The 20,925-nt window shown below is 45.2% G+C and overlaps 1 protein-coding gene across 2 annotated transcripts in view; it reads right to left on the reverse strand.

The window, feature by feature from the left end:
- VPS41 (VPS41 subunit of HOPS complex) overlaps positions 1-20,925 on the reverse strand; it is a 145,932-nt gene that overhangs the window by 124,530 nt on the left and 477 nt on the right. For both annotated transcript variants that reach the window (XM_074284492.1, XM_074284491.1), the window contains exon 2: positions 13,611-13,646. In XM_074284492.1, the coding sequence (XP_074140593.1) occupies positions 13,611-13,646 (36 nt within the window). The remainder of the gene's footprint in view (positions 1-13,610; positions 13,647-20,925) is intronic.

The following is a 20,925-nucleotide window of genomic DNA, read 5'->3' on the forward strand; positions in this document are numbered from 1 at the left end:
ATTACACAACTCAAAGGGGCTACCTTCCACACCAGCCACTCCATTTGCAGATGAAGAACGAGGTTCAAGAAGACTCATTTCCCCAAGGTCATCAAGTTCCTTAGTGGTAGAGTAAGGATTCCTTCCCCTTAAGGTACAATGCTCTTTCCCCCACACAGCAATGACTGAATTAAAGAGCCTTACTACAAAGGCAGAAACCAGGCTCTGACCAACATCTAACACCCTCTCTCTTCCAAGGTAAAGTCTAAATGGGTTCATGATTTAGATATAAAGAGGGATATGATAAGCAAATTAGTAGAGCAAGGGATAGTCAAGCTGTAAGATGTGTACAGAAGGGAGGAATTTATGGCCAAAGAAGAACTAGAGAACATTATGAAACACAAAATGGATAATTTTGATTATATTAAATCAAAAAATTTTTGCACAAACAAAACCAACGTAGTCAAGTTTAGAAGTGAAACAGAAAGCTGGGGGGAGGAGAATTCTCTAGCCAATGTTTCTAATAAAGACCTTATTCCTAAAATAAATACAGAACTGAGTCAAATATATACAGAACGGAGTCAAATTTATAAGAACATAAGCCATTCCCCAATTGAGAAATGGTCAAAGGATATGAAAAGACAATTTTCAAAGGAAAAAAAATAAAGCCATTTAGACTCATGCCAAAATATTCTAGATCACTATTGATAAGAGCATTAAAGAACTACAAATTACAGAAATGAGGTACCATTTCACATCTCTCAGGATTGGCTAAGATGATAGGAAAAGATAATGAATGATAAATGTGGGAGGTGATAAGGGAAAACTGGCACATATATGTATTGTTGGGGGAGTTATGAAATGATCCCACCACTCTGGAGAGCAACTGCCCAAGGGGTATAAAATTGTGCATACACTTTGATCTAGCAGTGTCTCCAATGGGTCTGTAACCCACAGAGATCATAAAAGAGAGAAAAGGACCCACATGTACAAAAATGTTTGTAGCAGACCTTTTCTTAGTGGCAAGGAACTGGAAACTGAGCGGATGCCCATCAGTTGGGGAATGGCTGAATGAGCTATGGTATGTGAATGTTTTGGAATATTATTGTTCTGTAAGAAATCATCAGCAGAATGATTTCAGAAAAGCCTGGAAAGAGTTACATGAACTGATGCTAAATGAGTAGTTTTAAGTGAGTAGAACCAAGAGAATACTGTATATAGCAACAAGTTTATGTGATGATGATCTATGATGGACGCAGCTCTTTCAACAATGAGATGATTCAAGGCAATCCCAAAAGACTTGGGATGGAGAGAGACATCTGCAACCAAAGGGAGGATTATGGGGACTAAATGTGGATCACAACATAATATTTTCACCTTTGTCATTGTTGTTTTCTGTTGTTTGTTTGATTGGTTTTTTTTTTCCTTGCCCATTTTTCCCCTTTTGATATGATTTTTCTCACACAGGATGATAAATGCAGAAATCTATTTAGAGGAATCACATATTTAACCTCTATTGGATTACTTGTTGTCCAGGGGAGAAGGGGTAAAGGAAGGAGAAAAAATTGGACTCAAGGTTTTTCAAGGGTGAATGTTGAAAACTATCTTTGTATGTACTTTGAAAAATAAAAAGCTACTATTTTTTTAAAAAGATTTGCATGAACTGAGGTTGAGTGAAGTAAGCAGAATAAAGATAACATTGTACATAGTTCATCAAACATAGTACAAAGAACACTGTACACATAAGTTTATGTGATGATCAATTGTGATGAACTTGGTGATGAATTTGGCTCTTCTCAGCAACAGTCATCCAAGACAATTCTAATAATCTTGGAATGGAAAATGGATCCAGAGAAAGAATAAGGAGACTGAATGTGTATTGAAGCATAGTGTTTTCACCTTTTTATGCTTATCTGTTTACTTTTTCTTTTTCGTGGTTTTTCCCCTTTTGGTCTGATTTTTCTTGTATAACATGACAAAAATGCAAGTAGATTTAAAAGGATTGTACGTGATTAACATCTATCAGATTGCTTGCTGTCTTGGGGAGGAGAAGGTAACGGACAAAGGGAGAAAATTTTGGAACACAAAGTCTTACAAAAATTAATGTTGGAAACTGTGTATTTGAAAAATTAAAATACTATTGGGGGGAAAGAAGGAAGAAGAAGAAGGAAGAAGAAGGAGGAGGAAGAAGAAGAAAAGCATTCATATAGAGCTTTATAAATATTATCTCATTTGATCCTTACAATAATCCTGGAAGGTAGTTTCTATTATTGTCCCATTTTGCAGATAATGAAAACCAAGGCAGACAGAGGGGAACTGACTTACTCAACATCACACAACCTGTTAGTGTCTAAGGAAGGACTCTGAGCCCGACCTGTGATAGAACACTCTAAGTTCATAATGATCTGATCAGTCACACACACTGTAACTTGACTCTACCATAATGATGTCATTTTGGTCCTCTTGAAGAATTAAGGACAACAACCAACTCAGCAAGGCAGGATTTAACTCAGATCTTTCTCACTCCAACTCCAGCACTTTCCTACTGAATCAAATCTAGACCCTGGATTCATGGAGCAGGAAAGCGCCACAAATCATCTCACCCATGCTCTGCAGTTAACAAATGAGGAGACAAGTCTAAATTGGGGGGAGGGGGGAATCTTCCTTAGAGATTTTCTTTGCAGAGATTTCCTTTACTACACGGGGAGATACTGGCAAAGAGCTCCGGACAGGTCCGCCATGAGGAATGAGGAAGATGGATCTATCATTAGCACATTAATTACTGCTATTAAAATGGATGTTAATGAAGGTTCTGGGGCTTCTAGGCACTAGTCTGTCCATTGCTTATCAGAGTTTTAGTCTCCTCTTTAAAAGCAGGCCAGCAGGAGTTATAATCTCCTCCCAAGATCAAGAATCTTAAGTATAATTTAACACACACACACACATATATATTTAAACATATATTTTAACACTTAAATATATTATATATATATATATATATATATAATATATTTAAACCAAGCTCCCAGATCCCTGACTGTATAACCCTGAATAAGTCACCTAAATCCAATTGCCTCCCCCAAAAAAGTGCAAATATGTATACATAAATATACACACATAAACACACAAATATATTTTGACAATTTTATTTTAAATTTGAATTGTCTTAGGAAGGTTCTGAAGATCATCTGGCAGGAGAAGGTACCAGACACTGAGGTCTTTTCTTGAACTAAACTGCCAAGTATTCCACTTCTACTGCAGAGAGCACAACTCCATTGGACATTATTTGATTGGCAAATGTATGCTTGCCAAAAAGATTATTTTATGGAATACTCACACAAGGCAAGCACTCACAAGGTGGTCAGAAAAAGCGAGAGAAAGATACTCTCATAGTCTCTCTTGATTATTTCTGTTTTTATCTAAATTTATTTTATTTTTTTAAAAGCAGAAAAAAGAAAAAACAGAAAAAGAATACAAAACAAAATAAAAGAGAATACTGTCATGAGCCCATCAGGGAGGATTCAAATTATATAAAAATGAATTACCAAATCAACAAAGTATATAATAGAAGACATTATATTTGTGTCCATCTTTTCTTTACTTCTTTGTAAACTGTTCTTTTGCTCTGTGCTGCACAAATTTCTCACTTTATTCTTTTTTCCCCTTTCGTCCCCCCCCCACTTCCAAATAGATTATAGTTAAGAAAGGATATATTTATTAGCAATCACTCATAAGAACTTTAGAATCAATTCCATGACATGGGAGACATTGGCACAGGACTGCCCAGCATGGTGTGCCTTTATCAGAGAGGTGCTGTGCTCTATGAGCAAAGTAGAACGGAATTAGCCCAAAGGAAATGTGAAATATGCAAAATCAGAAAAGCTCCCCCAAATATTCATGTGCCTGACCTGTGGCAGAGCATTCAGAGCTCGTATCAGTCTGATCTGCCACAGGCAGACACACTAACATGGTGATGTCCTTTGGGTCATCTTCAACAACAAACTGACTGGTTAGCAGAAGGAACAGGAAACAGAGGGAGCAGAGAGGTGTCTAACCTGGGGGAAGGTAGGACCTTCAAAAAAGGTCCCTATCTTGATGCTGCCACAGGATCACCTACTAGATTCAGAATTAGCCCCAAGGACAAAGAGCTGGGAGTGATAAGACAGAGCCCCTGCCCACAAAGAGGGCTGACAGGATCCAGACTCTTCATAGCAAAAGGTAAGAGAGAACTCAATGTAGGAACGGAGAAGATGAAGACAAAAAGTGAAAAAGACCTGAAAGTTGAGAAAGAAGCCATCAGGAAGTTAGGAGAGCAGAGAGGATGAAGGGAGAACACAAAGGGGACACCAATTCATAATGGTCACAAATTCTAGTTTTTCTACCCAAGTCAGTTTAATGAAATTCCAAGCAGAGGTCACCCATTTAGGGAGGAGAAAATTGATAGCACCAAGAAGGACAACAGGTCTCTGATCTGACATCCTCACTGTCCTGGTAAATTTAGCTAATTAATCACACACACACACACACACACACACACACACACACACACACACACACACACACAGTATGATCAAAGTCAATGCAAACATAACCACTACCTCTCTTAAAAGCTCTGGTCAGGTAGAGAAAAAAGCTTAGAGCCAGGGGACAAAGCTTCAGGCTTTCCATTACAGGCCCTGCACCAGCCTCCTTACCTCCTTTCACCCTTCATGTTACTCCGCAACTAAAATCTAAAAACCATTAACTTGCTAATCTGTGTTAAATCATCCCTGAGATGCACTGGAGACCCACCAAATAAAAACAAAGACACCGAGCTTGAATTCACTGGGTCAGAAAGACATTTTCCCCCTTGGATGCAAATCTTCTAACAGGAAAGGGAAAAGGCATGGCGCCTGTTTGCTGTAATCCTAAAGACATTAAGAACAATCTCGTATTTGTAAGAAATAGAAGGTTCATAAACAAAACGTGTCGCCAAGTCCAGGACGTAGGATTCTCCATAAGCCAAGTCTGTCTAAATTACCCAATCACTGGTGGTGGAAATGTCAACGACAGATTAAAATCCTAAGGTAGCTCAAAGGTTTGGTTTTTCTTCCCCTTCTGATGCTATTCTGTGGGGATTTACTTAATCCACTGGGCTCTGTGGGGAAAACCCCAGCATATTCTAAAGTACAGAATGACGATGACACAATGGCCTGTGAATATCTATATTAAAGACTGTTGCTCTGAAAGGCGGGAGCATCGACGGAAGGAAATCAAAGCAGCATTTCAGGCGCTGGCGGCATGGCCAGGGTCTGTGGAGAAAGGAATGCTCGTCCCTGCCAGAGGGTCAGAAGCAAATCTAGCCCACGTTGTCAGGCAGATTTAACGATGAGCTGACACACCGTCTATAATCAGTCATCAAAAATGACCCTTTTTAAAAATCTAGTATCATTAACTCATAATTTAGCCACCTTGGATCTCTTCTTCCTCAATCACGTGTGATCCCCAAAAGCTAAAGGAAGAGAACCTCAAGGAAGCAGGATCAACCTAAGCTGCCTCATTAGATAATAAAGCACTGGGAAAATCGGAGTGTCTCAAATCTTCACAAGATGGTGGGGAGGGGAGGTATGGAGATGGCTGGGCCAGGTTAAATCCAGGACTGTGATTCCTCTCTTACTGAAGTCACATGCTTCCCCTGGTGAACTCAGACAGGTCACTACAACAGAACAGGTCACTGTGGGGTACTTCTAAACCAGACAGCACTTGCTGACCTAATACTTGGGTTCCATGGTGGTTCCATCTAAACATCCTTCTGGCTCCTCCAACAGGGCACCAAATGAACCATTCGCTTTCCTCCCTAGTTTTCCCTCTTCTCTGATTTCTCACAGAAAGCACCATGACCTCTTGCTCCTCTCTGCTTGAAACCCTAGAAATCAGCAAGGGATACTTCTCCCTTATTCTTGGCCAAGGCTCAACAAGCTCTATTGCCAAGCTCTATCGACTCCCCCTCCATAATGTCAAACCAGTTATGCAACAAGCACTGATTAAACACCTAATATGACAATCATCAGGACCTAATGGCAACAAAGCCAGCCTTAGAGCAAGAAAGAACACGTCCACAACAAAAGGTTCATTACTATCATTTTAGGGTGAATGTGAACTTTTCACAAAACTGAAAAGGGTAAAAATTCATCGCAACTTTTTTCCATGTTTGAATCTCTAAATGGGAGAATAGATATTTACTACATTTATAACAAAGTTATTTTTTTAAAGGAAACATCAATGTATATTCCTTCTGAGCTTCCTATGGGATATCAATAAATTTGTGGAGTCTATGCTGAAAAAAGAATTTGCTCCACCCCCTCTACCTCAGACACACTAATCAAGACAACTTGTTAATATTAATGGCTCATTAAATCAAAGAACTAGCTTTTTAATCCAAAGCCTATTTTGCTCCTAGGAAGAGAAAAGAGGGATAAGCTCCCTCTCCATTTTTCTTGACAGTCAATCCCAATATGTACAGGAGGAGCATTTGAATTCCTCATTGCCACAAATTTGTTTTTGAAAATTAATGCATGTAAAGAATCTATTTGAGTTTCAATAAATGATTCACAATACTGTGCACATGAGTGGCTCAGATTGAAAAATGATTTTGCAAGAGAGTCTTCTGATGAACAGGTCTGGGGTTTTGTTTTCAGCCTCTATTCATCCTTTCATTTGAAGCTAAACAAGGGAAATGGTCGGCTGCTGGCTGATATATCTGGAAATAACTATGTATTCCAAAAGAAATTTAAAATTCCACGCAAACTGCATTGAAATTTATTTTAAATGGGTTCAGCTAGTTTGTCAGTCCACTTGGATTTAATAAAACCTGTCCATCCACTGCACCCAAAGACGATGGAGTACGCTTGCTCACTTCTGTATAAGATTTGTTTGGGAGACTTATTCAGATGAGCAGCCAGTGGGCAGAGAAATCTTGAATGGTGAAATTCATCAACAAACCAAACACGCGATATTTTCTAAAATCAGATTATCTACTGGGGGTTGTAACAGAAGTTGGCTCCACAACCTCCGTTTACTCTATTTAAATCACTTCTAATCTATGAATGAGTGGTTCTATTTATAGCTCACACTGAACTGAGAAATCCATTTATAAGAACTAGAAATAGGCAACTAAAGAATTTTACTTTTCTAAAAAAAAAAAAACAAAAAACAAAAACTATAAAATGCACAGAAACAATGCGGTTACTTATACCTTCACTGCATGTACGTTATTTAAAACGATAAAGAGAGTTTATATATAATTAAATAATGTCAAATTTTGGAAAGTGAGCTTTTCAAAGGGGACAATTTAGGATTTATCTAAGAAATATGACAATTCCTTCCCCCCAAAACCCCCAATCTTTATTTCTGAACTGAAATCAATTCATTGTTCCATATTCGTTCTCAATATTGCTTCATATAGGTTCATCAGGATTTAAGTAAAATGAGCCAGCAGTTAAGATGGGGATTTATTTTGGAGTATTATGCTGAGTTCTTCCTGTAATTTCTCTGTTTCATCAGACTCTGCAGTGCATGTTGGAGCATAATGGTGGTGGCTACAGAGAGCCCATGAGCCCTCCAGTGTGAGAGGACCAGATCACTCTTGAAGTACAGAAGGCCCTCAGCCTTAGGTCACCTCCCTTCTACAATGATGCTTGCCAAATGGGTGGGGGAATGGCAGGGGCTGCCAGGAATCCCATAGATTTGGGGCTTTCTGTACTTGGAGCAGCCAGGTGCACAGTCGACAAAATGCCAGCCTACGGAGTCAGGAACTCTTCCTGAGTTCAAATATGGCCTCAGGCACTTCCTAGCTGTGTAATTATGAGCAAAGCTGTTTGTCTCAGTTTCCTCATCTGTAAAATGAACTGGAAAAGGAAATGGCCAACCACGCCAGTATCTTTGCCAAGGAAACCATATGGGGTCACAAAGACTCAGATTGAAAAACTGATTGAAAAATGTCTCAACAACAAGAAGTCACCCACTAAGCTGCTGCTGACTCAAACAGCCAATGACCAAAAAACATTTTATGGCTTATTTATTTATTTTTTCTTAGAAAAGTAAAATTCTTTAGTTGCCTATTTATAGTTCTTATAAATGGATTTCTCAGTTCGGCAGGAGCTATAAATAGAACAATGGGAAAGGACCAAGACTGGTAAACTACAGAGAAGTTTCATACCAATGGAACATGAATATTTTCTTTGAAGAAAGGATGGGAATATGTCTCACAGACTGAAAGAAAAAAGGGAAAAGAGCAAGCATTTATCGAGCACCAACTGTATACCAAGTATTGAGCTAAATGTTATTATTATCCTCATTTTACAGTTGAGGAAACTGAGGCAGACAGGTAAAAACCAAAGATCACTCCATTCAAAAAAAAAAAAAATAGATGATTATGGTTTAAAAGATAGAAAACCATACTTTAGAGGGAACATTATTGAATCAACTACCAATCAATGTACAATAAGGTGACCAATCAAAGCCAAACTAAAAACTGGTTTTAAACCAATAAAGTGTAGGGGGTCGCTTAGGGACCAATTAGTACAGAGGAACCTAAGGCTTGGAACAGTGACAAAACAGGATCAGAGACACAGCTGTTGAGTGCTGGAGATGGGATTGAACCCAAGTCCTGGGCACCTCAAATCTAAAACTCACTCTAGCCCCTATACCAATCTATCACAAGTACAAAGCTAGAAGAAAAATGAAGGAGAAAAATGCTCTACAATTAAAATAACTCCAACCCTATTAAGAAAAAAAGTTATTGAAAATGGGATCTGGAAGGAAGGACACGCACAACGATTAATGCAATCCCATAAAAATTTAACTGTCCTAAAATAGCTGCCATATTGATGGGAGCAAAGGAGTCTAAAAAATCTCTCGGTCAGGAAACGTGACCCACTTATCAAGTAGAGATATGGCCGCCAGGAACAAGACCACTTATAAACTCATTTGTAAAATCTTATGAGAAAGGATGATGGGAGGTGATGAGCAGTATCAACTCATAAAGCAGAGAGAAGCTCTGGAGGGGATCCAAATAAAGTTTGGCAAGAGATCAAAGGAAGCAAAACCCCAGAGTGTTCAAGGATGGAAATTATATGATAGGAAACAGATGAAAGGTAGAAAAGATCTGCAATGAGTAGAAAACACACTTTTTTTTAAAAAGTCATTTAAAATAGTACACATAAAACATCCCACACAGGGAAAAAAAAAAAAAAAAAACAGATTTAAAAAAAAAAAGTCCACAGTCCACACAGTGACAGAGGCTGAGGAGAACCTATACACTTGTTTGAGTGTGAGTGAGAGTGTGTGTGTGTGTGTGTGTGTGTGTGTGTGTGTGTGTGTGCGCGCACACGCCTTGGTTGTGTATTACAAAGAGAAAAGAAGTTGGGCCCAGAATAAAATTGAGAAGAGTGGCTCTCTCAGTTATAACTCCAAACCTGCAGGGAAGGCCTTTTTTAGTACTAGGCATCCTCACAATCCCAAAAGGAGGAAGGTCTCGCCCCTCACAGAGTACGGACAAGTAGGAATGGACCAGGCCTGGCAGCAAATGCCAACACCAGTGAAAGATCGCACTTTGCTACTGCCAGGTGGCTCCCCTCTCCAGGAAGTCTGCAAGCTAAGGAGGCACGGCCAAGTGCCCAGGCCGACGTCATGGGGACTCTTTGCTAGTATAGTTTGGAAAAGGGACTAATAAGGTCCCTTCCAACTCTGGAATTCTGGGTTCTCTGTGCAAAAAGAAGTCAGCTGACAAAATCAGAAGAGGCAGGTGCCATCCTGTGATCAAATGCACCCATACTGCAGTGGAGGAAAATGGGTACTTGCCTATAGGGCTTGCCACCAAGTAGTGAAGTGGAGTTCAAACCCAGGGCCCCTGAAGCCATTTCCACTACTCTGTAACCCTAAAAACTTCTCCTTTTCTTTTTAAAGGCAATCAGGGTTTAAGTGACTTGCCCAGAGCTAACTCCAGGGCCTGTGCTCTGTCCGCTGTGCTACCTAGTAGCACAACCCTACAAACTTCTTATAAGTGAGGAAGATACAACAGAGAGCTAGAAATCAAATCACTGCACCTCCCATGATGCAGTGTGACAAAGCAGCAAAGTGCTCAAGGCATTATGGGAACATTATTCAATCAAGCATCAATGGGCAGTTTTGGTGACCAAAGCCAGGATAAAAACATCCTCCTTCTACCCTGTCAAATGCAGAACCCTCTATGTTAAACCCTTGGCAAATGAGGAAGGAGGAGCCTTGGGGATGGGCTGGCTCTCCAGACAACAGGGGTTCCAGGGAGGCCTGCTCCTCATGGCGGAACTGTGTTCTTTATAGGGGCACTGAGATTGCCAAAGGCTCCTGCTCTTCTCTGGTGAAGGCAAAACTGATTTACAACTTGTTTGTACTGATAAAATATTACACCATTGACTCAGCATAAAAGGGAGATGAGAAAGCTCAAGGAGAAATGGCTTAACAACATCACCCACAAAAGGAAGTATCTTTCTGAACTTCTTAAAGTTGTGAAACCGTAATAAACGCTGTGGATGCAGGGCCGTGGACCCAAGTGACTAAGCTGCCAGCTCGACTTTTTATGGTGGGCTTGAAGAAATTTATTTGTGCTTCCACTCTCGGGCTTGGCCCTGAAAGCAAGTTGGACAAAAAGGCGGGGAAGGCCATTTCGTCGGGCTTTCTGCATCACTGAAGATGAAAACGGCCCGTCAGCCCAAGTGCCCGGACACCACAGGACTGGAAAAATGTGCCCATGGAATTAAAGCAGGCACCAAGAGGACGAAAAAGGGGAAAATCTTCACAGGAAAGCTAAAGGGCAAGGAAAAGCACCTAGAGTCGGAGGGTCTAGGGCCGGATGAGGCTCCATCACACGTCAGACAGATGTGAGATGTTGGGAAGGTCACGTAATAAGCCTCAGTCTCCTCATCCATAAAATGGAGAGGAATGCCCTATCTGGAGGGATCAAGTAATAAAACTGACATGCGTTGCCTAAGATATGGTCTGTTAACTACATGAGTCTCATCATTTAGAGTGAAATATTTATTGGTACCCTCAAGAAGAAAAGCCTGACAAGTATCACTGGCCCAAAATCTCAATGAGGAAGAGGACAAGGTTCAGAACCCCCCCCCCCCAGTCACTCCTGAGAGCACTCAGATGCCCAACATTACCCACCTTAAGATACCAGTCTGAGGACTCCTGGGGAAAGGGCGTCACCACCACAGCTCCCAGAGCCTTGTCAAGGGCACGGAGGCAGCGGAGTCTATACTGCACCCACCCTAACTAGAAAGAATGGCCAGGACCGCATCCCACAGAGAAGTGTGGAAAGGCCCAGGAATCCCACATCCTCCTGACTGCTCAAGAAAACGCATGCAATTATTGTAATTACGTTATCCACCTTAAATTTAATAGACCATCTGGGGGCTGTCACATTAAATGCTGCATTTCCACATTTTGTTTATTTCTGCTTAATAGTACTGACAAGCTGAGATTCTCACCCCGGGGCGCTGAATGAGTCGCTGTCAATTATTTGTCCATCTACAAAACTGAGAGACCAATTAATGGGTGCCCAGCTCAGACTCAACCTTCAGCACAAGCTGCAAAGATCTGTGACTTTGTCAGTGCGGGGTCAGGGGGCACAGTTTAGTGGAAAGGCTTTTTTTTAAGCCTTTCCATGTCCAAGAACTTCAATCACCTGCTACCAACCTGGGAGGATGCTCTCGCACTTGGCCTCATGGATTGTCACACAACACCCACAGCCTGTCGCCAGGCCCTTATTTAAACCGGCCGGAGCCTGCGTTCCCCTGGAACGGATCTCCAGGCCTCAAGATCCCCACCAACCCACACTAAGGGATCCAGTCTTTGGTAGGACTTCTAAATAATAAAGGAAGATATCCAAGGGACTCTTAAATAGGCTCTTAAAGCTGTAGGGTGGAAAGTGTGACTACAACAGGCTCTCTGACCAAAGCGGCCTCCTCTCTGCAACTCACCAGTAACAGGCCATCTCCTGCTACCGCACCTTTGCTCGGGCCATCCCCCGGCCTTCCTCCCCTAACACAATCCTCTCTTCCTGGAGCTGGAATCCCACCTTCAAGAAGTTTTCACTGGTCCCACAATCTCCCCAACGTACCTTGTATTAATTTGTATTTATTCTCTTGGCATCTGTCCTGATCGTACTTACATGTGGTCTGCAGGAGGGTTCTGTAACCCCAGGGTGGGCACAGGCCTGAACAAGGCAGGAGCTCCAGGCTGTGGCAGAAGCAGCAGCTTGGGGAGCTCTCAGACCAGAAAGAGTAAGGGGGTCATGCAAGTGGTCAGAAAGGGATTACAGGTGACTCTTTGCTGGCACTGGGTACAGCTGGCGCTGAATGCCAATACCCACAAGCAATTCTGAGCCACAGTTCCAGGGCCAAGAACACTGACACGTGTAGCTGCAGGGAAGCAGGAGCACTTCCAAAGGGCAAACCAGGAAAGCAGTGACCATTCCTCTCCCTGGATTACAGCACCTCAAAAGCACTAAAACTTGCAGAATTCCAGAACCAGCTCTGAAAATAACAGCACGCAAGAGCCTGAAGCTTGGGATAGTACCTCTCCACTTCCAGCAGAATCCAACTTTAACATAGAGTTCAAAGTAAAAAAAACCAGGTTGCAAAAATGAGCAAACAACAAAAAAAGAAGTTGACCCCAAAATGTTACTACAGCAGCAGTGAAGCTCAAAGCATGAACTCAAAAGAAAACAACGTGAAAACAGCTACAAGCAAAGCCTTAAAGAAAAATGTTAATTGGACCCAAAGCCCACAAGAATTCCTAGAAGAGTTAAAGTGATGAGTGGTACAGGAAAAATTAGGAAAAGAAATGAAAGTGATGCAAGAAAATTATGAAGGCCAAGTAACAACTTGCTAAAACAAAACAAAACAAAACAAAAAAAACAACACAAAAAAGTAAAGAAAATACCACCTTTAAAAAACAGAATTGGCCTAATGGCAAAAGAGGCACAAAATTATTGCTTTGTTTCTCATTTTGTGCTCACAAACGAAGTCAATTGGGAGGTGTGTGTGTGTGTGTTGTGTGTATGTGTGTGTATGCGCGCGCCCACATATATGTGTCTGAGGGTGCCGGGGTATGTGTTTTAAACAAGAAGGCCTCTTTTCCTTCCTCTGCCACGGATCCTCCCTCGGGCCTGGCACACATGTTCCCTCTCTTTGCCTTTGCTAACTCTTGATTGCCCTGGTTTCCTCCAGTCCTCAATGGAAAGCCCATCTTCTGCAGGAGACATTGTCTGATGCAGCCCCCCTGCTTCCTCCTGAGATTGCCTTCCACCTACTGCCCATCCATAGTGTACCCCTAATTATCCACATGCTATGGCCCCTTGGAAGGTGAGCTCCCTGGGCAGGAGAGGTTCAGTCTTCCTTGGAAACCAGAGAGCTTACCAAGCGCCAAGGTCCAGGGAGTGCTCGTTCAAGGCTTCTTCCCTGAATGACAGGCTCTCCTCCCTGATGGCCAGAACTAAGGCAAAGCCAAGGAAAACAAGAGGCAAAGCTTCCTACCTGGGGCCTGTCAGGTAAAGTGTGGGCGGGACCTGGAGTTGGAACATGAAGCATTTCTGGTCTCACACTTACCTCAGACTCATCTGTAGATTCTTCCACAGATATTTCCTGAAAAAAAATCACAAGGAGAAAAAAAAAAGTTAGTCAGTAACTTGGCCCAAGAAAAGAGTTAAGAAAATGGATCTACAAGGCAGCTAGGGGGCGCAGTGGATAGAGCACCAGCCCTGAAGTCAGGAGGACCCGTGTTCAAATCTGGCCTCAGGCACTTAACACTTCCTGGCTGTGTGACCCTGGGCAAGTCACTTAACCCCAACTGCCTCAGCAAAAATGAAAAAAGAAAAGAAAAAATGTATCGACCTAGCACTATTGCCTATACTATCAGATTAAGGTAATGGTGTGGGACAGTTTGGTTCAATTGCTCCTTTTTTTCTCCTTTGTCACATGGAATAGCCCACTAGGGATGAGGAAAAGGGATGCTTCAGATATGGAGGTGATGCAAACTAGAACATAACAGTAAAAATTAATGTCTGAATAATCAAAAGAAAACTGTTTAAAAAAATCAAGAAATCCTCTCCCTGCTTCCTTTCTGTTTGTTGGTTTTTTAAGTACCCACTGATGGGATGCTGAGAAGATTTAAGACCCAACACTCTGGAAAAGCAGGATGTCACCCCCACTTTGTCCATATCCTTCAGTGTATCCAAGCCCTGTGAGTGGTGGGAACGCTATCCCCCACAGATAGCATTCCCCCAGAAGCACCATCCAAGCGGGGTTTGGGAACTTTCCCTCCCCATTTATGGGCCATCAATGTCCCCTCAGCCTCTCCCCCCCCCCACTCCCGTAAGAGGCTGGAGCCCTCTCTATCAGGCTCCTCCTCCAGCAAGCCGCCACAAAGCCATTAGTATGGCGGGGGCAATTGTTTAGACAATTTTCAAGACAATCCCCCGTCCATCGGTTCCCTATTAAACACTTCACAAAGCAGCCATCTGATTTCCATCTGTTTTCCTAACTATCAACCTTTGGACAAACTCTGCCTTGAAGCACACTTTTTTCTGCCTTTAGACAATGAATCTTGCCGTCCTGGGGGGGAAAAAAAGAAGAAAGGGAAAAAATTGACTTTACTCCTGCCTGCTAATCTCTCACCTGTCCACTGAAAGGGAGAATCTGCTGATGCCGGGCGTCCTCAAAGAGGTCAGCAAAATGAAGATTTACTTAATGTACTTATAGTTATCAATAGCAATAAAAGGGCCCCACTAATATGCTGACAGTGAAAGTAAGCATTTTACAAGGCCTGGACAGAAACCCAGAGGGAACAAAAGAGGCAGCCGCAAATAATGGCGGGACTTGGATGGTACACAAAGGCGCACCTTTCTGCGTTTAAGACTGCATGTTCATTAGTTAGAATAAGGTGGGGAAAAGCAACCACAGGGGGGCCCCATCATTTACATTAAGGAACATTTGGGGACCAGAGACAAAGAGTCAAATAAAGCACAGGCCACAGGCCCCCAAAAACCACCAGACATTACGGCTGGCAATCAGTCTGGTCAAGAGCGCAGCTGGACACAGCCAGGTGCATAGTGGGTAGTGTGCAGGCCCGGCTCAGGAGAACCTCCAAGTCCAGTCAGAGTGCTATGTCTAACAAGTCCCTTAACTAACCACGTCTGCCTCGGTTTCCTTATCTGCAAAACAGGAATAATAAGAGCCCCGACCTCCCAAGGTAGCAGGAAGGAGAAAATGAGGTATTTGTAAATTGTTTTGCAAATATTACACAATGTTTCTTATTTTCATCATTCTTGTCATCAAGGTTCCTAAAATTCCCAAGAACAATAAGAAGATAAGGTAGTGAATCTTCAAGTGTTTTATCCTTTCCTTTCCTATTTTATCCTCCCTTTTTGGGGAGCAGATCTTTGAGAAGGGCCAGCAGTGGTCATTAATACAGGAAAACTGAACTTGACAATATCTTCAACGCTCAGAGAGAGCTGAGCCGAGTCAAAAAGGAGAGTCTAAGGAATTTAGCGATGAGTTTTCTGATATTAGCTCATCTTAATGCGACTTTCCTCAGATTTACCAATGAACTGTGATTTCATTCATTTTGCAATTTCCTCTAATGACAAAGGTCATCCACACCTGCCCACTGTGGGTCCCCATCCTCGTCCTCCCCTAATCTTCCCAATGTGGAGCTGGGAGGGGTAGAGAGGGGGCGGGGTATGGCACACAACATGCCATAGAGTTTCCCAGAGTCCTCCTGGAGCCTCTTCATAAGGCCTGAGAGCAATGGAGGGACTTGGAAGCCACAGTCCTCCTCACTCTTGTCATGTGACAGTCATATGATCACATCCCAATTTCGCATCACAGTTTGCCATTTGTAATGTGCTACAACCTTATGTAAGGCTCAAAATCTGAGCTCCAAAGAGAATCTGAGGAAAGTCGCATTATAATAATATAGCAGCTGCTAGAGTTCCTGCATATCTTGGTTTTCACAGGTCTTTGGGCTGTGTGTCATCACCGTGCCTTAGCCACCTTCTCTCCCCGGAGCTTTGCCCCAGCTCTTGGGCCTTCCTCCCCTTGGAACATCGCCCTCCTTCCCTCCCCCATGCTAGCCCTCATAGCTATCACTTCCCTTGGATCTCTGGGGTTTTTCTTGTACTTTCAGGATTTCCCTTCAATCTCCATAGGGCAGAGACTGGCTTTCTTTCTACTTTTCTTTGTAACCCTCACACTTAATAGCCACACAAGGTCTTGGTCAGAGCTTGCTGCTGCAGTGGCAATCCTCAATACTCCGCTCTGGTCCGATCAGACCGGGGTCAATTCCGGTGTCCCGTTCCCAGGACAAGGAGAAGCAGAGGCAGGTTTGCGGGGAAATCGGTACCGAGGCCCTGCGACGATGAGCCAAAGGGGCTGGGGAAGGTGAACCTGAAACGGCCGTGCTTGGGGCTGGGTGGTGAGGAGAGGACGGAGATTCTCACAGACTATATTTACTGGGGAGACTCTTCGTGCTTGGCCCAGGAGGTGCAGTCACCCCCCAACGCCCAACCAGAAGTCTTCAGGGAAAGGCTGCATACCTGGGCCAGGAACGCCAGCTGCACAGGAGCCAGACGCCTGCCCAAGGGCCAAGAGGCTTTCCTTCTGGCCTTCCTTCCAAGGACTCCAGAATTTCAGTCTGCATCCCAGCGGGGGACTTTGTCAAAGTTTGGGGCCATGGTGGCCCCAATCACAGTATCCTCACGTCCATAACTCCACAGGAGAAGAGAGCAGACTGTCTTTCTCTGTGCCCATTTCTAAAGGGAATCTCTTTCATTACATAATTTTCGAGGCTGGTTTTAGATAGATCCTTCTCCTGTTAGGGAAAGTCATCTTACTTCTCTTTCTTCCTAGCACTTTTCCTTTCTGTTCACTGGAGGGACCCTCAAGTACATTGAGTACAGGAATTTCCAAAATCTGTCTATATCCGATGTACTTGAGGGTCCCTCCAGCACAGAAGGGAAATTTCAGCCCACAGTGCGAGGGCTGCTGGTGCGGGATGTTGAGAGGGATGAAAATACGGCACCGTCAAAAACTCCTCTTCTTCCAAGAGAGTTTTGCAGCCTGGCAATTTTTCAAAACGTCCTAGAATATTTAAGTTAAAGAGAGATTTGGTTTGATATTCAGTCTTTGTGGGAGAGTTTGAACATGTTGGCAGGTGGTAAAGATGCCCAAATGTCTTTCCTTTAAATGCCCATTGCCCAGAATTTCCCAGAAGCCAGCTGAGCTTGTTAGTGAGCCGCATTCTACATACAATGAATGGCTGGCGATACGGAGCCCTTGTGACAGCTAAAACCAGAAGCCTTGGTCAGAAACCGTCCCCAAAGACCACAAACCCAAGAAGCAAAGCCCGATGGTCTAAGCCAGTTCTAGGTGATTTTTAATACCAAGAAATTCAGGGAGGAATAAAACAGGTTCTGTTTCATATACTCCACTTGGGTTCAGAGGTCAACATCAGATGAGCTGGAACTGTTTGTTCCTAATGATCTCAATACTATAAGAAAACAACCCAATCAACAAGCATCTGTTAGGCACCTACTATGCGCACGACACAGGGTTTGGATAAAACCCCCCAAAAAATCCCTGGAGATGCTATTACCAAGGTAGAAATAGGAGGATTTGGCTGCAGCCTGGAGAAGGGGGTGAGAGAGGGCGAGGATGGGATGACGCCTAGGCTAAAGGGGCCGTGAAGATGGGGGCCCATCATTGATTCTCCCCCCAAAGACTGGCTCGTCTGGCCTTCTCTTCTCTGTTCAGTCGCCTGACACACTTCAGCCTCCCCTCAAACTTCCTGCCTGGTCCAGCCCCACACTCCCCAATCCTTCAACTTCCCGCCCGTCCTCCACACAGCTGCCAGGGGGGCCCCATCACCCCCCTCCCCAAAGAGCTCCGAGGGCTAGGAGAACTCCGTTCACTTCCAAAGCTGTTCACAACCAACTCTGGTCTCCCCCTGCCGGGACGGTATCACCGCTTGCCTCTTATTCTGCTCCACACTGACTTCTCCCCAAAGAGCCTTCTCCCTTCCGGCCCCCGTCCCTTCCACCAGGAGGGCCCTCCCTCTCCACGTCCAGAGGACCTCTAGCTGGGCTGTGAGCCTGGGGATGTTGTTTAATCTCAACGAGCCTCAGTCTCCTCGTCCAAAAATAGGGATAACCTCTACGTACCAGGGCTGTGAGGACCTACACAGAGGGCCCTGCAAACCACCCTCCCTGCTACTATCGTGGTATCTCCAGCACTCATCACAGTGTATACCATGGCTGCTCGAGGAATGCTCTCTCAGCCCTGAGCATCTGCTTAGCCAGCCTCCCACTCCTGGGCTGGCCCCCTCCTCCTTACATCCCACCCTAGGAAGCCATCCAACGAGGAGGCAATGAGCTCCCCACACTCCCGTGACAGTGAGTTCCGTACCCATCCTGCCTCTCAATCACTCGCGCCTTCTGCAGACATGGGGGAGGGGTGTGTTGGGTGAGCTCCTGGCCTTCCAGGACCCCCACAGGCTTGCCTTCCTTGCACACAGAGGGGCTGGTTAACAGCAAATTAAATGTACCGCCATCTCACAACCCAGGAAAAAGGAAGCGTAAAGGAGGAGACTGCAGTTTCCAGAAGTTCAGTACTCCAGACTGTGCTGTCCGTGAGAGGCAGCGGGAGCCTCCCAAGGCCGGCACCGAAATCAGGTTCAAAGATTAACGCCGCTGAACGGCAGCGGGGAGACCAGGCCCAGCCTCAGCGGGGGCAGAAGAGTCCGCTCCCGAGCACGGCCGATTTAGGAACACTCCCTTAAGAGACACATTTCCCATCAGGCTGCCTGATTTCAGAGAGCCTCAATTTGTGCTGGGTCACGCCATTGGGCCATGAACCGGGGCTGCTTCTGCCTAAGCCTGACCCAGGCATCTCAAGGAGCCCCAGTGGAGTCCAGTGGGGCCGGAGCCAGGAAGGCACGAGTTCAAATGCCGACTTGGACCCTTATCTGGCCGTGTGACCCTTAACCTGTTTGTTGTTGTGAAAATCAACTGAAGTCAAATCTGTTCTCAGCCCAGTCTGGCTCTTGAGTTAGTGCTTGTGGACTTAACTAGGAACAAGTGCAGACCAACTGCAAAGACTCAGAGTGAAATAAAATGCAAACGCAAGCTGCAGAGAACATCATTTAATCTTTTTTCGACAAGTAAAAGGTGCGGCAGCGGTATTCCATCATCCCCACGGGAATCGGCATCAACATCCCGAGAAATGCCAGTCTTCTCAGCCAGCAGTGTCCTGACCCAGCTGATGGCGCGAACAGCCCCCTCCCCCTTGCCCTAACAGCCCGTACCCAGCAGGCTCTCTTCCCGTCTTCCCAAGCCTGGCTCCGCTTCACTTCCCCCAGGGACGGTCCCACAGCAGCCCGGGTGCTCTAGGAAGTGCAGGGGGCACACTCACCGAGCAGCTGCCCTGACCTTTAAGAGTTTACCCAGAGAAAGGTGAGGAAGTCTGAAAAGGGGGGGGGGGGGGAGTTAAATACTAGATGGAGAAACGTGGGGTTATCCTGGAGATAATCAACATCCTGGGGGCGAGAAGGCGGCAGCAACACGTCTGTAGTGGCGCGGGACTGCAGAAGCCAGGGTCCGTGGGAGGAGGATGTCCTCTCGGAGGACTCATAGACCTCGATTTCTTCCTATTACCTCATCTAGACACTTGTCTTAGGGGGTAACCAGAGACAGAAAGAACAAGAGGCGTTTCCGCCTCGGAGGCCCAAGAAAAAGTGGGAGACTGGGGGGGGGGGGGGCAAGGAGCGTCAGGAGTCTCAAGGCCGCAGGCCTCTCATCGAAAAGGGACAATTCTTCCTGGTGTCCAGGCCCGGCACCAGGCACCGGGCAAGGACTCCACCCCGCCCCGCTTTCCCTCAGTCCCCACGGAAAGGCCATTAATATTCAGGACCTTTCATTTTCCCACATATTCGAGAACTATTACCCCAGAACGGAAATGGCTCCAAAGGGAAGGAGGCGGCCGGACGGCTCAGCGGAGGAGGAAGCCCCAGTCTAACTGTAGCCCCAGACACTCCCTCACGAGAGGAAAAGGCGAACTCCTTTAACAGAAAACGCCAGCCAAGTGGGCGGGAACCCGGAGGGAAGCGCCACACTGCCGTGCGTCACCATTTTTAGTACTTAGGCAGGCCCGTCCTCACACTAACCCAGGGTAAAGTTCTGACCAAATTCAACAGCTTCACGAGGGGCAAGAAAGTGTTTTGCCTCGGACGGATAACAGGAAGGTCACTTCTTGGCGCAGGGGATTCACGTCCTGTGGGGTCCTCCATGGAAACAAGTGCCTGACCCCAGGGCCTCTGGGGAAGGGTCGCACACTGCCCAGCTGGGGGCGTCCCGCAGGAGGCCGAGGCCCAGGGAGCCTCACAGGATGCGCAGGAGCAAAACCTCGGGCGGACACTAAAAGCCAGTCGGAGAAGCAGAAAAAGGGGAAGAGGAAGCTCGGGCCCAGCAGGCGCAGAGAGAGGCCATCCGCCCCAGAATCCACTTGGGAGGCCTCCTCCTGTCAGTCACGTGGGGGATACTTTAACCACAGAGACCGCCCTCGGGAGGCTTTCACTCAGTGAGGGGGAGGGGCCAAAAGAGCAACATAGTATTGAGAGCGGGCGGGAAGACTGAGCAAGAGGATACAGAGTAACTTAGGGAAAGACAGCCGGGAAGGAAGCTCTTGGAGGTCAGCTGACCCGGGGCACTTCCTCTGGAGGGGCAGAGACTCTCACGGGCCGTCCAATCCACAGGACGTGTTTTAGAGAGGAAGAAACTGAGGCTCGCGGTGGCCTGAGCAGGAGTCCCAGGATAAAGTAGGCCCGGGGCAGAATTCGAACCCAGATCTCCCCGGCTCCTTCCAGCGCGGC

The sequence above is a fragment of the Sminthopsis crassicaudata genome, chromosome 1, assembly GCF_048593235.1.
Source record: "Sminthopsis crassicaudata isolate SCR6 chromosome 1, ASM4859323v1, whole genome shotgun sequence".
Taxonomy (NCBI): Eukaryota; Metazoa; Chordata; class Mammalia; order Dasyuromorphia; family Dasyuridae; genus Sminthopsis; species Sminthopsis crassicaudata.